Genomic DNA, 17,481 nt, shown 5'->3' on the forward strand with positions numbered 1-17,481 from the left:
TCAGCTCGTTACTTGTATAAAAGACACCTGGGAGCCAGAAATCTTTCTGATTGAGAGGGGGTCAAATACTTATTTCCCCTCATTAAAATGCAAATCAAAACATTTTTGACATGCGTTTTTCTTGATTTTTTTGTTGTTATTCTGTCCTTCACTGTTCAAATAAACCTACCATTAAAATTATAGACTGATCGTGTCTTTGTCAGTGGGCAAATGTACAAAATCAGCAGGGGATCAAATAGTTTTTTTCCCTCACTGTGTGTATATATGATGTTGTGTATAGACATTATGGACAGTATATGAATAGAAAAGGTGTGTACAGCAGTAGTTATACACTCACCAGAAAGTTAATTAGGTACACCAATCTACTACCGGGACAGACCTGACCCCCCCCCCCCCCCCATTCATTTGCCTCCAGAACAGTCTGAATTCTTCAGGGCGTGGCTTCTACAAGGTGTTCAGAAACGTTTGTTGCTCAATTGGTATCAAGGAACCTAATGTGTGCCAGGAAAACATTCCATAAAGCAGTACACCACCGCCACCAGCCGGTACCATTGACACCAGCAGGATGGGTCCAGTCCATGGACTCATACAGCTTACGCAAAATCCTGACTCTGCCATCAGCATGACTCAACAGCATTCGTCGGAGCAGGCAATGTTTCTCCACTCCTCAGCTGTCCAGTGTTGGTGATCGCATATCCACTGGAGCTGCTTCTTGTTGTTTTTAGATGAAAAGAGTGAAACCTGGTGTGGTCGTCTGCTGAAATAGCCCATCCGTGACAAGCATCGACGAGTTGTGCGATCCGATATGCCATTCTGCACACCACTGTTATACTTCCCTGTTATTTAACTGTTTCTGGCCAACCTGTTAGCCTGCACGATTCTTGCCATTTTCTTCGACCTCTCTCATCAACGAGCTGTTTTCGCCCACAGGACTGCCGCTGACTGGATGTTGTTTGTTTGTCACATCATTCTCGGTAAACCCTATATACACCGTCATGTGTGAAAAGCCCAGGAGGTTGGCCGTTTCTAAGATGCTGGATTCGGCACGCCTAGCACCGATGATCATACCACACTCAGTCGCTTAGGTCACTCGTTTTGCCCATTCTAACGTTCAATCGAACAGTAACAGAATGCCTCAATGCCTGCTTTATATAGCAAGCCACGTGACACACAGTCTGTAGGAACGATCCATGTGTGTGAACGGGGTACCTAATAAACTGTCCGGTGAGTGTATAGGAAGAGCCTTGACTAGAATATGTTATATACAAATGAAGTTTGTAAAACAGTATATAAACATTATTAATGTGACCAGTGTTCATTCACTATGTACATAGGACAGCAGTCTCTAAGGTACAAGGTTAAGTACCGGGTGGTAGCCGGCTAGTAACAGTGACTCAAGTTCAGGGCATTCAATTCAGCATTGAAAATAGGTACAAGTTTAAGTTTTTTCCACCTGAGTGTGTCTGATCACAAGTGAGATACCACTATGATGACCCACCAAATGCATTTGATGGATCCTTTTTGTCTTTTTCCAATGCCTCTTAAGCTGAAAATAATACAAAAAATAACAAAGTAATCAGATTACGTTACTGAGTTTGGGTCATCAAAAGTTACATTACTGATTACAATTGTGGACTTGTAACTAGTAACTGTAATGGATTCCTTTCAGAAAGTAACCTATCCAACCCTACACACAAACACACTTCAATTCACTTTTTGTGAAAAGTTTGCAACTTTCTGCCCAAGACTCAGCTCTGGGAGTAGAACCAACAACCTAATGGCAAATAGCCCATACTTTTGACTACAGATATTATTGGGCAATTCACAGAGGGTTTTGTATCCTTCTCTGTCAGTTTGTTTTTCTTCCTCTCTCTCATCCCTGGGGACTAGCATGGTTATGTGTGTTGTATTTGTGATCTCCTCACTTCTCATGCATCTCCTGAGAGGGGAAACAAAACACACTGGAGGGTGTATAAGGACTCTGTAAACACACATAAAGCCTTCCTCTCTCTGCCTCTGGTTTGTCACAGACTGTGTCTTCAGGAAGGAGAGTGTGTGGATCTCACTGAAGAGTCTGAACCTGTGCCACACACACCACCCACATACTCCTCTCACAAAGCAGAGTCTCATATATGCCTGGTAACTCTGCCAGATCACCTACACATTTCATCAGCACTCCCTATTAACTCATTACATACTGCTTAACAGCGGGAGGGAAAAATGTTTTTGGCAAGTCTCACATATATATTTAATTGGGAGGAAAGCTGTTTGACATGCTTTTTACATTTGTATCACAAACCATTTAAGAAAAATCATTTTAGGCCCTTTTAGACCTATACATGCCTCCTGTGCCTATCCACATCGATGGAACATTAGTGGAGAGGGTAGCAAGTTTTAAGTTCCTCGGCATACACATCACAGACAAACTGAATTGGTCCACCCACACGGACAGCATTGTGAAGAAGGCGCAGCAGTGCCTCTTCAACCTCAAGAGGCTGAAGAAATTCGGCTTGTCACCAAAAGCACTCACAAACTTCTACAGATGCACAATCGAGAGCATCCTGGCAGGCTGTATCACCGCCTGGTACGCCAACTGCTCCGCCCACAACCGTAAGGCTCTCCAGAGGGTAGTGAGGTCTGCACAACGCATCACCGGGGGCAAACTACCTGCCCTCCAGGACACCTACACCATCCGATGTTACAGGAAGGCCATAAAGATCATCAAGGACAACAACCACCCGAGCCACTGCCTGTTCACCCCGCTATCATCCAGAAGGCGAGGTCAGTACAGGGGCATCAAAGCTGGGAGCGAGAGACTGAAAAACAGCTTCTATCTCAAGGCCATCAGACTGTTAAACAGCCACCACTAACATTGAGTGGCTGCTGCCAACACACTGACTCAACTCCAGCCACTTTAATAATGGGAATTGATGGGAAATGATGTAAAATATATCACTAGCCACTTTAAACAATGCTACCTAATATAATGTTTACATACCCTACATTATTCATCTCATATGTATACGTATATACTGTACTCTGTATCTACTGCATCTTTATGTAATACATGTATCACTAGCCACTTTAACTATGCCACTTTGTTTACATACTCATCTCATATATATATACTGTACTCGATACCATCTACTGTATCTTGCCTATGCCGCTCTGTACCATCACTCATTCATATATCTTTATGTACATATTCTTTATCCCCTTACACTTGTGTGTATAAGACAGTAGTTTTGGAATTGTTAGTTAGATTACTTGTTGGTTATTACTGCATTGTCGGAACTAGAAGCACAAGCATTTCGCTACACTCGCATTAACATCTGCTAACCATGTGTATGTGACAAATAAAATTTGATTTGATTTGTAAGGCCTTGTGGTCTGTACATGACACAGAAACATCTTGGTGTCATTCTAATCCTTATAGCAACATTCCCCAACTGGCGGCCCGCTCTCTGTTTTCTGAGCCAAAATGTAATAAAAAAACAAAAATGTATTTATGTGTTTGTTTTTCTATTGTTGCACATAAGAAATCAGCAAATCAGCTCCAAGTGATTTTAATTTGTGGAATTTGTTTGTATACAAAATGTAAGCAAGGTTTGAAATGATGTTATAGTCAAATATTATAATATACATCCATCAGATGTAGTGATCATTACATTGTAGTCTGTGGTGTGCCTTTTGCCTCTCGGTAGGCTTGTCATTGTAAAAAATAATTATTATTCTTAATGGACTTTTAAATAAAAGGTAAATAAAACAATTAAATGGAGGGGCAACCAGACACTGCACTTGACATTTATAAAATTGCTTATTCCACATACGAATAAGCATGCACCCATTAAAAATAAAATTACTGTAAAGAATGTTAAATCCCTGTGGATTGACAAGGAATTGAAAAATTTTATGATTTATAGGGATGAGGCAAAAGGAATGGAAAATAGGTCTGGCTGCATAGCCGATTGGCAAACGTACTGTAAATTGAGAAATCATGTGACTAAATTGAATAAAAAGAGGAAGAATCTACTATGAAACAAAGATAGATGATATAAAGAACAATAGTAAAAATCTATGGGGCACCTTGAATGAAATTCTGGTCATAAAGACGAACTCGGCTCCATCATTCATCGAATTTGATTGCTCATTCATCACAAAACCCACTGATATTGCCAAGTACTTTAATGATTTTTTTCAATGGCAAGACTAGCAAATTTAGGCATGACATGCCAACAACACATTTTGAACCTACACATCCATGCATAACTGACCAAATTATGAAAGACATTCATTATAATTTAGAATTCTGTAAAGTGAGTGTGGAATAGGTGAAACAATTATTGTTGTCTATCAACAATAACAAGCCACATGGGTCTTACAACTTGGATGGGAAATGACAGAGGATGATAGCGGAAGATATTGCCACTCCTATTTGCCTACAGGAAATCTAAGCCTACAGGAAAGTGTATGCCCTCAGGCCTAGAGGGAAACATAAGATCTTATGCTACCCAAGAATAGCAAAGCACCCTTTACTGGCTCAAAACAGCCAACCAATCAGCCTTATACTAACCCTTAGTAAACTTTTGAAAACAAATAGTGTTTGACCAGATACAATGCAATTTCACAGTAAACAAATTAACATCAGATTTTCAACACGCTTTTAGGGAAGGGCATTCAACATGTACGGCACTTACACAAATTACTGATGATTGGCTGAGAGAACATTGATAATAAAAAGATTGTGGGAAATGGTTTGTTAGACTTCAGTGCAGCTTTTGACATTATCCTTCATAATCTGCTTCTGGAAAAACGTATGTGTTATGGCTTTACATCCCCTTCTATACCGTGGCTCGAGAGTTACCTGTAACAGAACACAGAGGGTGTTCTTTAATGGAAGCCTCTCTAACATAATCCAGGTAGAGTCAGGCATTCCCCATGGAAGCTGTCTAGGCCCCTTACTTTTCAATCTTTACTAATCACCTGCCACTGCCTCTGAGTAAAGCCTGTGTGTCTATGTATGTTGATGACTCAACACTATACACATCAACTACCACAGCAAGTGAAATCACTGCAACACTTAAAGAGCCAGTCAGTTTCAGAATAGTCAGTTTCAGAATAGGTGGCAAGAAATAAGTTGGTCCTAAATATTTCAAAAACTAAAAGCATTGTATTTGGGGTAAATCATTCACTAAACCCTAAACCTCAACTAAATCTTGTGATGAATAATGTGAACATTTAGCAAGTTGAGGAGACTAAACTGTTCGGAGTAACCCTGGATTGTAAACTGTCATTATCAAAACAAATTGATGCAACAGTAGCTAAGATGGGAACAGGTCTGTCCATAACAAATAACTGCTCGCTCTTCTTAACAGCGCTATCAACAAGTCAGGTCCTGCCGGCCCTAGTTTTGTCACATCTGGACTACTGTCCATTCGTGTGGTCAGGTTCCACAAAGAAGGACTTAGGAAAAATGACCCAGAATAGGGCAGCACAGTTGGATCTTAAATCTACACAGAGAGCTAACAACAATAATAATAATAATAAATATATATATATATATATATATATATATATATACACACACACACACACACACACACACACACACACACACACACACACACACACACACACACACACGTCAATCTCTCCTAGCACAAAGTAGAGGAGAGATTGACTTCATCACTACTTGTATTTGTGAGCAGTACTGGCATTTTGAATGCGCCGAGCTATCAGTACTACTAGCACACAGCTCAGACACCCATGCATACCCCACAAGACATGCCACCAGAGGTCTCTTCACAGTCCCAAGTCCAGAACAGACTATGGGTGGTGCACAGTACTGCATAGAGGCATGACTACATGGAACTCTATTCCACATTAAGCAGTAAAATCATATGTAAAAACCAGATCAAAATACACCTTATGGAACAGTGGGGACTGAAGAGAGACACATAACATACGCACTATACACAAACGTACACATGGATTTTGTGTTGTAGATATGTGGTAGAAGAGTAGTAGCCTGAGGGCACACGCTTAATGTGAAATCGAATGCAATGTTTTTAATTGTATAGAACTGCCTTAATTTTGCTGGACCACATAAATAGTAGCTGCTGCCTTGGCCCGCGGCTGAATGTAGATGATCCCTGACTTATAGTGTGCTCTAACATAAGGAGTAGGTCTAGATTCTGAAATACACATTCCCATTAATTTATTCAACATAAAAAATATGAGTATCTCAAAACTACCCTTTTTGATTGAGTTCATTCTAAGACATATTGTTTAGAACAATATACTCTACAACAGGTATTCTCAACTTTTTTGGGGCGGCAGGGTAGCGTTGGACTAGTAACCGGAAGGTTGCAAGTTCAAATCCACGAGCTGACCAGGTACAAATCTGTCGTTCCGCCCCTGAACAGGCAGTTAACCCACTGTTCCAAGGCCGTCATTGAAAATAAGAATTTGTTCTTAACTGACTTGCCTAGTTAAATAAAAGGTGAAAAAATACGGTGCAAAAATGTTTAAAAACTGGCAGACCGGGGTCCAGAACTCATTCAGGCTTTTAACTTACTGATGTCGAGAGGTTTAATAGTAGAATATACAAGACTCAACTTCTAAATTTGGTAGTGCATCCTCTTGTTATGTCATTCACTGACAGACCTTATTTTTAACCTGTCAGAAATGTCCTGTTGATAACCTACTGGCAATGTTAGCTAGATGAGTAAGTTAGGCTAACCAGCTATTTTAAGATTGTAGCCATCATGTCCAGATTACATGCCTAGTGGCCTCGACCTCCAGGGGGCCCCCATTGATATTGTTGAGTCACTCAGGTATCCGAACACACATAAGACATGGCAAAATGTGTAGAATTGCAGGAAATTATCTTTAAAACTGCTCAATTGTATCTCCACCCCATGGCAAAATGTAGATAATTGCAGGAAATTAGCTTTAAAATGGCAAAATGTTCTCTATGCCAACAAGAGGGGTGGGAACAGTTTGAACATATTTGGATCGTGAGGCGGGGGTTTGTTACTACGCCAATAAATGGCAATATCCAGCCGGACCTTTGCCATCTAGAAAATGTGTGACCAGACCTTGTCAAATTGTAGTTGAGTCCCCTGCTCTACAAGTACATCAAATTTCCAGTGGGGTCTCTGCTAATTATGAAGTTTTGATCCATTTTATGAGCACCACCAACACAGTGAATGGTAAATGGATTTAAAAAGGGACCTCCCTCTGCTGGTGATTTTCTGAATGTGCAATCCTAAAGGAGGGCTGTGATTGGTTAACGACCTATAAATGTACATTTCTATGTCTAAAATGGGTCACATCATTAAAAGTACCAGAGAGAGAACTCTGGAAATCTAGTGCGTTTGAAGAGTATATTGTTACAAATCAAATAATAAGTTGAATCAAAAAGGATCATTTTGACATATTCATATTAATGTTAAACAAATGTAGGTGAAAATCTGTATTTTAGAATCTAGACATACTCCATATATTAGAGAACAATATAGGTAGTGTTGACACCAAGATGTTGTCTGTATCACGTACGATTAACAGATCATTATGTCTCACAGGAGACATGTATGTCTAAAATGGGACTACAATGGCCACTTTCATCATGATTTTCTCAAAAATGGTTTGTGATAAATGTAAAAAAGCATTTAAAATCATCCTTCCTCCCAATTCAGTTTCTATGTGAGAATTGCCAGAGCATTCTGAGACACCAAAACGACATTCTGCTCCTGATAGTATGGAATCACCCTCTTACCTAATCTGTGTTTGTTGTTTATAATGTCCCAGTAGTTGCTCAAACTGTTTCCTGGTCCTCTTTCTTTGGCCCACGGTCTCTGTGTACGGACATCGTTTTTGATGGGTTATTATTAATACGTGTGTGGTTGCAGGAATATTAAAGATCAACAGGAGATCTTGGTTCCTCACAGGAATATTAATCCATAGTAGATAAAGGTCTTCACGGGAGTATCAATCTACAGCCGATGCACGTTTCCTGCACAAATACTTATGTGAAGCATATACAAATCCTCGCAGGAATATAAATCTAATGCAGATACAGGGCCCAAAATGAATACTAATCAAGAGCAGATAGTGTTTTTTACATGATTATATTGCTAAAGCAAATGCATATGTCCATGAAAATAGACAGATATGGGACCATACAGAAGAATATGCCACCAGTAGTTCCCTGTCCTATCAGGTAGATAGTTTTTTTTATGAGATCTCGGTATCTGTGCTATTACAGAGACGGTGCCTTGTGTTGCACAGCAGAGGCTGCAGGCACTGGCTGGTATTTATGGACATTTCTCACTTGCTGATAAAGTGTCAAGCGCCGAGTCCAACAGGTGCAACTGCAATTCCACCTTATCTTCCCTCTCCCCCAGCCGGCAGGCTGGCTTAGCATGTTTAACATGCAACCCGGGTCACCATCCACGCCCGGAGACCCCAAAGAGACAGGGCAGGAAATTAATCTTGGCACCTTGTGACAACCCCCAATGTATCCCCCAATATTTCACTGTGCAACATAGTGCATGTATGAAGGTTTGTTTGTACTGGCGACTCTACAGTTCCTGTGTGTGCGATAGTGTTTGCTTGACAGGGTGACCCCGACTGAAACCCCTTGGAGGGAGGACAAGATTGAGTCTTAGGCTCCCTCTCTAAGGGGGTCAGAGGTTATGAGAGAGACAGGCTCTAAGGTTTCACTGTTGCTGTCGGAAATACTACCGTAGGTAATAATCATGAAAGAGAGAAAATAGAGAAAATTATGAACAGAAAAACTGTCTCACACTACATGTCACTCAAAGAAGTTAGATCTCCCGACTACTCAAAAATGGTTGAGAGAGGAGGGTGACAGAAGAGAAATGTAGGAGCCAGAGATATATAAAGAGAAGGAGAGAGGGTATAGAGATATTATGCAGATAGCTAAAGTTACCTTTAAAGAGCAAATGCTCTGAGTGAATGTTAAAACGGGGATATTCTGCAGGGTTTTATGTCTTTGAACACTGTAATATAGTTGTGTGCTAAAACCTCATCTCAAAAGAAGGTTAGGTCTTTTTTTGGCTCTGGCTTATTTTTCTCAGTGAAAAGCTGCCGCCAGCCTTCCTAGCACTAACTCTTTATCAAACTCAGCGGTCACCGGCTTGCAACTTCTCTCCTTTCATCCATGCCTTTTGGACAAGTGTGCTTTGGCTGGGCTGTTAAAAGTTATTTAAAAATGGAAATGGCATTTGTGGGTGAAGTCTGACCTTTCTGCCAAATCTCCTGTCTGCAGACGCTCAAACAGTGATGATCGCCTGAACAAACAGACTAGGAACGGCACTTGGCAAACGGGCCACAGGGTGTGTTTGTTGCACACACACACACACACACACACACACACACACACACACAATTCCATAGCCAAGGCTAAAACATACCCTCTCTCAAACACCTGCTAAACATAGAGAGAGAGACACATCCACTTTACAAAGCTGCATCTGGCATTGAGAAGAAAGGGTGTGGATATCAAAGTGAAAAAACTCCAACATAAGTGTTCCTCTCTTGTGTGAGTAAGAGAGAGGAATAAGTGAGGCCAGAGAAGAAAGAGAACAGGCAAAGATAGGGAGAGAAACAGTTAGACGTGAGGGGCAATAGTAAAGAGAAACGAGAGAGAGAGATCATTTGGTAAAGATCAGACCTAACCCACTATCAAAGTAGTCAAATTAACTCAACAGAGAAAAATGTCCTCATGTGTGCTAACTACAGTTGAAGTCAGAAGTTTACATACACTTAGGTTGGAGTCATTTACTCCACAAAAGTATTGTTAACAAACTATGGTTTTGGCAAGTCGGTTAGGACATCTACTTTGCGCATTGCAACAATTGTTTACAGACAGATTATTTCACTGTATCACAATTCCAGTGGGTCAGAAGTTTACATACACTAAGTTGACTGTGCCTTTAAACAGCTTGGAGCATTACAGAAAATGATGTCATGGCTGTAGAAGCTTCTGATAGGCTAATTGACATCATTTGAGTCAATTAGAAGTGTACTTCAAGGCCTACCTTCAAACTCCGTGCCTCTTTGCTTGGCATCATGGGAAAATCAAAAGAAATGAGCCAAGACCCCAGAAAAAAAATGTTGACCTCCCACAAGTCTGGTTCATCCTTGGGAGCAATTTCCAAATGCCTGAAGGTACCACGTTCATCTGTACAAACAATAGTACACAAGTATAAACACCATGGGACCACGCAGCCGTCATACCGCTCAGGAAGGCTCAGGAAGGAAGGAATCTCCTAGAGATGAACGTACTTTGGTGCGAAAAGTGCAAATCAATCCCAGAGCAACAGTAAAGGTGCTGGAGGAGACAGGTACAAAAGTATCTATATCCACAGTAAAACGAGTCCTATATCAACATAACCTGAAAGGAAGAAGCCACTGCTCCAAAACCATGTGCAACTGCACATGGGGACAAAAATCATACTTTTTGGAGAAAAACTTTCCTCTGGTCTGCTGATACAAAAATTGAACTGTTTGGCCATAATGACCATCATTATGTTTGGAGGAAAAGGGGGAAAGCTTGCAAGCCGAAGAACATCATCCCAACCGTGAAGCACGGGGGTGGCAGTATCATGTTGTGGGGGTGCTTTGCTGCAGGAGGGACTGGTGCACTTTACAAAATAGATGGTGTCATGAGGGAGGACAATTATGTGAATATATTGAAGCAACATCTCAAGACATCAGTCAGGAAGTTAAAGCTTGGTCGCAAATGGGTCTTCCAAATGGACAATGACCCCAAGCATACTTCCAAAGTTGTGGCAAAATGGCTTAAGGACAACAAAGTCAAGGTATTGGAGTGACCATCACAAAGCCCTGACCTCAATCCTACAGAACATATTTGTGGGCAGAACTGAAAAAGTGTGTGCGAGCAAGGAGGCCTTACAAACCTGCCACGGATACACCAGCTCTGTCAGGAGGAATGGGCCAAAATTCACCCAACTTATTGTGGGAAGCTTGTGGGAGGCTACCCAAAAGGTTTGACCCAAGTTAAACAATTTAAAGGCAATGCTTCCAAATACCAATTGACTGTATGTAAACTTCTGACCCACTGGGAATGTGATGAAATAAATAAAAGCTTAAATAAATCACTCTACTATTATGCTAACATTTCACATTCTTAAAAAAAAAAGTGGTGATCTTAACTGACCTAAGACAGGGAGTTTTTACTAGGGTTAAATGTCAGGAATTGTGAAAAACTGAGTTTAAATGTATTTGGCTAAGGTGTACGTAAACTTCCGACTTCAACTGTATATCGGCCCAATAGAATCCCCATACTTTAACGATGACAGCTTTTCCATCCTAAAAGGGGAGATCAACAATTTCCAGGCTCAGGGACATGTACTAGTCTGTGGTGACCTAAATGCCAGAACTGGACAAGACCCCGACACCCTCAGCACACAGGGGGACAAAACACCTACCTGGAGGTGACAGCATTCCTTAAACTCATATGCCCCCTAGACATAACTACTACAACATAATCAATAAAAACAGCTCACAACTCTTACAGCTCTGTCATACGCTGGGTATGTACAGTACATAGTCAATGGTAGGCTTCGAGGGGACTCCTATGGTAGGTACACCTATAGCTCATCTCTTGGCAGTAGTACTGTAGACTACTGACCTCAACCCAGTCTCTTAGAGCGTTCACAGTCAGTCCACTGAGACCCCTATCAGATCACAGCAAAATCACACTCTACTTGAACAGAGCAATGCTCAATCACGAGGCATCAAAGCCAAAGGAACAATAATATTAAGAAATGCTATGGATGGAAGGAAAATAGTGTGGAAACCTACCAAAAAGCAATTAGGCAACAACACATTTAATCCCTTCTGGACAATTTCCTGGACAAAAGGTTTCACTGTAATAGTGAAGGTGTAAACTTGGCAGTAGAAAACCTAAACAGAATATTTGACCTCTCAGCTTCCCTAACAAATCTAAAAATGTCAAGCTGACAACCTAAGAAAATTAACAACAATGACAAATGCTTTGATGAAGATTGCAAAAAAACAAAAGAAATTGAGAAACCTAATCAACGAAAAACAGAGACCCAGAAAACCCGAGCCTACGACTTCACTATGGTGAATCAATAAACAATATAGAATACAAAGAACAAAGACAAACAGAGAGAGAGAGAACGAGATAGCTCCCTCTATCAGTGGTGGAGGGTCAGTGGCCTTCCCCAGAGCCCCATTACACAGTGGCCTGTGTCCTCCTGGGGCAGTGTGTGTGTGCCTGTGACAACAGAACTCTGATTCCATCTCCCCCTCGGGGAGCAGCCACAATCCATCACTGACAGGCCCCTCACACAGTCTTACCACAACTAGCACCCGCGCGCGCACACACACACACACCACAGTCCGACCACAACTCACAATCTTACCACAACTCATACAGTCTCTTGCCAGAACTCAATAGTGCAACTGACTTACATTCACACAAGTTTACCTGCACATGGAAGTGAGTAGCCGACATCTGGGTGGTGGATGAATTGTCGCTCGTTGAGGCGAGTCACACAGTACATGTGGAAGCAGTCTAGACAAATGACATGGCGGTCTGGACACTGGGACACCAACACTGGACTCCTACAGAGTGGACAGACACAGAGACATTTCATACCAATGAAGAATCATTGACTTGAAACAGACGTAGAGATATATATAAATAAATTCACACACAGTTGAAGTCGGAAGTTTACATGCACCTTAGCCAAATACATTTAAACTCCGTTTTTCACAATTCTTGACATTTAATCCTAGTAAAAATGCCCTGTCTTGGGTCAGTTAGGATCACCACTTCATTTTAAGAATGTGAAATGTCAGATTAATAGTAGAGATAATTATTTATTTCAGCTTTTATTTCTTCCATCACATTCCCAGTGGGTCAGAAGTTTATATACACTCAATTAGTATTTGCTAGCATTGTCTTTAAAAATGTTTAACTTGGGTCAAACATTTCGTGTAGCCTTCCACAAGCTTCCCACAATAAATTAGGTGCATTTTGGCCCATTCATCCTGACAGAGCTGGTGTAACTGAGTCAGGTTTGTAGGCCTCCTTGTTCGCACACGCCTTTTCAGTTTTGCCCACACATTTTCTATGAGATTGAGGTCAGGGCTTTGTGATGACCACTCCAATACCTTGACTTTGTTGTCCATTTTGCCACAACTTTGGAAGTATGCTTGGGGTCATTGTCTATTTGGAAGAACCATTTGCGACCAAGCTTTAACTTAACTGATGTCTTGAGATGTTACTTCAATACACTTGTAAAGTGCACCAGTCCCTCCTGCAGCAAAGCACCCCCACACCATGATGCTGCCACCCCCGTGCTTTACGGTTGGGGTGATGTTCTTCGGCTTGCAAGCCTCCCCCTTTTTCCTCCAAACATAACGATGGTCATTATGGCCAAACAGTTCTATTTTGTTTCATCAGACCAGAGGACATTTCTCAAAAAAGTATGATCTTTGTCCCCATGTGTAGTTGCAAACCATAGTCTGGATTTTTTATGGCGGTTTTTGAGCAGTGGCCTCTTCCTTGCTGAGTGGCCTTTCAGATTATGTCGATATAGGACATGTTTACTGTGGATATAGATACTTTTGTACCTGTTTCCTCCAGCATCTTCACAAGGTCCTTTGCTGTTGTTCTGGGATTGATTTGCACTTTTCGCACCAAAGTATGTTCTTCTCTAGAAGACAGAACAAGTATCCTTCCTGAGCGGTATGACGGCTGCGTGGTCCCATGGTGTTTTTACTTGCGTACTATTGTTTGTACAGATGAACGTGGTACCTTTAGGCGTTTGGAAATTGCTCCTAAGGATGAACCAGACTTGTGGAGGTCTAAAAAAAATGTCTGGGGTCTTGGCTGATTTCTTTTGATTTCTCGTGATGTCAAGCAAAGAGGCACTGAGTTTGAAGGTAGGCCTTGAAATACATCCACAGGTACACCTCCAATTGACTGAAATTATGTCAATTAGCCTTTCAGAAGCTTCTACAGCCATGACATCATTTTCTGGAATTTTCCAAGCTGTTTAAAGGCACAGTCAACTTAGTATATGTAAACTTCTGACCCACTGGAATTGTGATACAGGGAATTATAAGTGAAATAATCTGTCTGTAAACAATTGTTGGAAAAATTACTTGTGGCATGCACAAAGTAGATGTCCTAATCGACTTGCCAAAACTATAATTTGTTAACAATACATTTTGGGAGTGGTTGAAAAACGAGTTTTAATGACTGCAACGTAAGTGTATGTAAACCTCCGACTTCAACTGTATGTATATATTAAACTTATTTTCCCTTTCGTACATCATTACAACACTATATAGCCATAATGACATTTGACATGCCTTTATTCCTTTGAAACTTTTGTGAGTGTAATGTTTACTGTTAATTTTTGATTGTTTACTTCACTTTTGTTCATGATCTTTTTCACTCGTTTTGGCAATGTAAACATGCGTTTCCCGCGCTGGTGAGTGTTTTGTTCCATCACAGGCCACAGGGGGGATTCATTTAGTGCGGGAGGCAGGGGAAAAGCAGCAGTGCGAGACAGAAGGTCTCAGAGGAGCTCTGATATATCATGGCTGCTACAAAGACAGAGGGGCCAGGGATACTGAGCGAGAGCGAGTGAAACCGTTCACCACTGACACACTAACATCCACGCGGGTGAGTGTGGTCTTCCTCTCTCTACATCCCTCTTCTGTTCCTCACCTGTTCTCCTTGTCCCTCATTCTTGCCCTCTTCTCACAGACGACGTCTCTCCCCAACATCTCCACTTGACTTTATGTATTGCTTCACGTCATTCAATTGCAAATGACATAAATGACCCAATTAACTGACCTGGCTGAGTAACGCCTAAACAAATTAAATAAACTAAGCCAGTCCAACCTCAGCAAGAGAAATCCTTCAGACCTTCGCCTCTCCTAGGTTGAACTTGCTTGCATACAGCACCTACTGTACATATTATTATACTCAAGAAGCCTAGCAACCACCCACTCACTCACTCACTCAGCCAAAGCACATCTTGTTACTTCTGAAAGTATGAAAAACAGAGCACAGAGGGTAGTTCTCAGAAGCATACTTTGTTCATGCACATTTCAAAGCACGCATCAACGCAAGCGTCAACTGAAATATTCCCAGGATTGTTGACGTAATATGATGCAACCACTTAACAAACAATGTAATATTTCCAGAAAAAAAATGGTGGCTGGTTTTGAGCTGAAGCGATAGAAAATGAACTCGGACTTCGAGAATGAAAAGTTGACTGATTACAATACTTTATCTTAATACGTTAATAAATACATACGGTGTTCATTTTTGGCATGTTTAACTGCCTAGAATATCCATAGACCGCAGGCTAACTGACAAAAAAATTGGTAACTACCTACCTACGAAGAATTCGTAGCCAACATTGGCCAGCTACCTTTCTTAACATTAGTTGTAGGTCATTTTTTGACATGTTAAACTAGCTGGCTATCTAGATTAACACGATTCACATATAGCCGGCTGATAATTATGAAGTTGCGTTTGCTTTAACGCAGTCATCTCGTGTCATCTGTATTAGTCAAAGGTAATGCAGTAGCAGGAGAGTGCGCAGTGCATCTCAAATGTATGATTGCATGCATTCTCCACACGCTCGTCCACCAAAGAACGTTTGCAAGAGAACGTCCTCGGGGAATGAACTCAGAGCGTGAGAGTGAGGAGCATGGTAGTATGCATATTGAGAAACGCCCCCTGTATTAGTCTCACAGTAGTAACCCTGTGACTGTGGTTTCCTCATCCGTTTGCCCTTTTAAACAAACCAAAGAGCTGATTGTGCTAAGTGGCGGCAGCAAGGCGAGAGGAACGCCGGGAAAAACAAAGCTTCACTCAGGAGGGTAATTGTACGGCCCCACTTCAATCACGCTCGTAGCGGCGAGTCCTTGATTTGAGACGAGGGCGTCTGTGATTGGGCTCCATTGTATCGGATGCGGGCAGCAGGTGACGGACTGGCCCTCCCTTCTTTTGTCCTCTGTGGGTGAGGCAGTGACAGTATGTCCGCCGTCATCACAGGGATGGGGAGGCTGACCTTCATCTGTTATATGCCACGCTGACAGAATCACAGCTTTGTTTGCCTGGAGCCACTGATTGTAGGAGGGAGAGACAGGGCCAGGGGGGTGCGTCTGTCTACCTGCCTGCAAGCGTGTGTGTGTGTGTGTGTAAGCCTAAGTCGGTCTATTGCTTTCATGTTAAACATGCTGTTTATATTAGGCCGATATAGAGGCTGCACAGACAATATTGTACACGCACTTACATGATATCTGTGCAGGCAATGCATGGGACATCCCGCACATTGGGCATGACGAGGTCCAGGGCCACAGACGTGTCATCATCAGAGGTGGGGTGGGCAGCACACTTCAGGTAAAACTCCTATGGAAGGCAGATAAGAGACCGAGGTACATGTTGTTTGGTGGAGGTGTGGTCATGTTATGAGATTGTAATTCCGTTGTGGTGGCAGTGAGGGGGTTTTGAGGCAGTTGTGGATAGTTCACTGGTCTCACCGCTACTCTGCCAAGGCAACCCTCTGATTGACAGACGCCATGGATACGCTCTGGGAGGAGGACATCGTCCCAACATGACGGGCCCTGGGGGGAGAGAGACTTTTTACTTTAACGGGACTTCCCCATTACACTAAAAACACCCTTTACCCCGCCCCACCCACCACACACAAAAATGTATTGCATGCCACCACAAACTCCACAAACAAACCCATTACACAGTATACAACACAGTACAATACAATACAGCACCACATTACAACTACAGGGGGGCAGAAAATATTTAGTCAGCCACCAATTGTGCAAGTTCTCCCACTTAAAAAGATGAGGCCTGTAATTTTCATCATAGGTACACTTCAACTATGACAGACAAAATGAGAGAAAAAAATCCAGAAAATCACATTGTAGGATTTTTTTATGAATTTTATTTGCAAATTATGGTGGAAAATAAGTATTTGGTCAATAACAAAAGTTTCTCTCAATACTTTGTTATATAGTCTTTGTTGGCAATGACAGAGGTCAAACGTTTTCGTTAAGTCTTCACAAGGTTTTCACACACTGTTGCTGGTCTTTTGGCCCATTCCTCCATGCAGATCTCCTCTAGAACAGTGATGTTTTGGGGCTGTTGCTGGGCAACACGGACTTTCAACTCCCTCCAAAGATTTTCTATGGGGTTGAGATCTGGAGACTGGCTAGGCCACTCCAGGACCTTGAAATGCTTCTTACGAAGCCACTCCTTCGTTGCCCGGGCGGTGTGTTTGGGATCATTGTCATGCTGAAAGACCCAGCCACGTTTCATCTTCAATGCCCTTGCTGATGGAAGGAGGTTTTCACTCAAAATCTCATGATACATGGCCCCATTCATTCTTTCCTTTACACGGATCAGTCGTC

At 41.8% G+C, this 17,481-nt stretch overlaps 1 protein-coding gene across 2 annotated transcripts in view; it reads right to left on the reverse strand.

Moving 5' to 3' along the window:
* The window catches only part of prkn (parkin RBR E3 ubiquitin protein ligase), an 87,994-nt gene that overhangs the window by 41,145 nt on the left and 29,368 nt on the right, over positions 1-17,481 (reverse strand). For both annotated transcript variants that reach the window (XM_020481579.2, XM_020481578.2), the window contains exons 5-7: positions 16,594-16,677; positions 16,347-16,462; positions 12,509-12,645 (exon numbers count right to left, since the gene is read on the reverse strand). In XM_020481579.2, the coding sequence (XP_020337168.1) occupies positions 12,509-12,645; positions 16,347-16,462; positions 16,594-16,677 (337 nt within the window). The remainder of the gene's footprint in view (positions 1-12,508; positions 12,646-16,346; positions 16,463-16,593; positions 16,678-17,481) is intronic.

The sequence above is a fragment of the Oncorhynchus kisutch genome, linkage group LG4 (genome assembly GCF_002021735.2).
Source record: "Oncorhynchus kisutch isolate 150728-3 linkage group LG4, Okis_V2, whole genome shotgun sequence".
Taxonomy (NCBI): domain Eukaryota; kingdom Metazoa; phylum Chordata; class Actinopteri; order Salmoniformes; family Salmonidae; genus Oncorhynchus; species Oncorhynchus kisutch.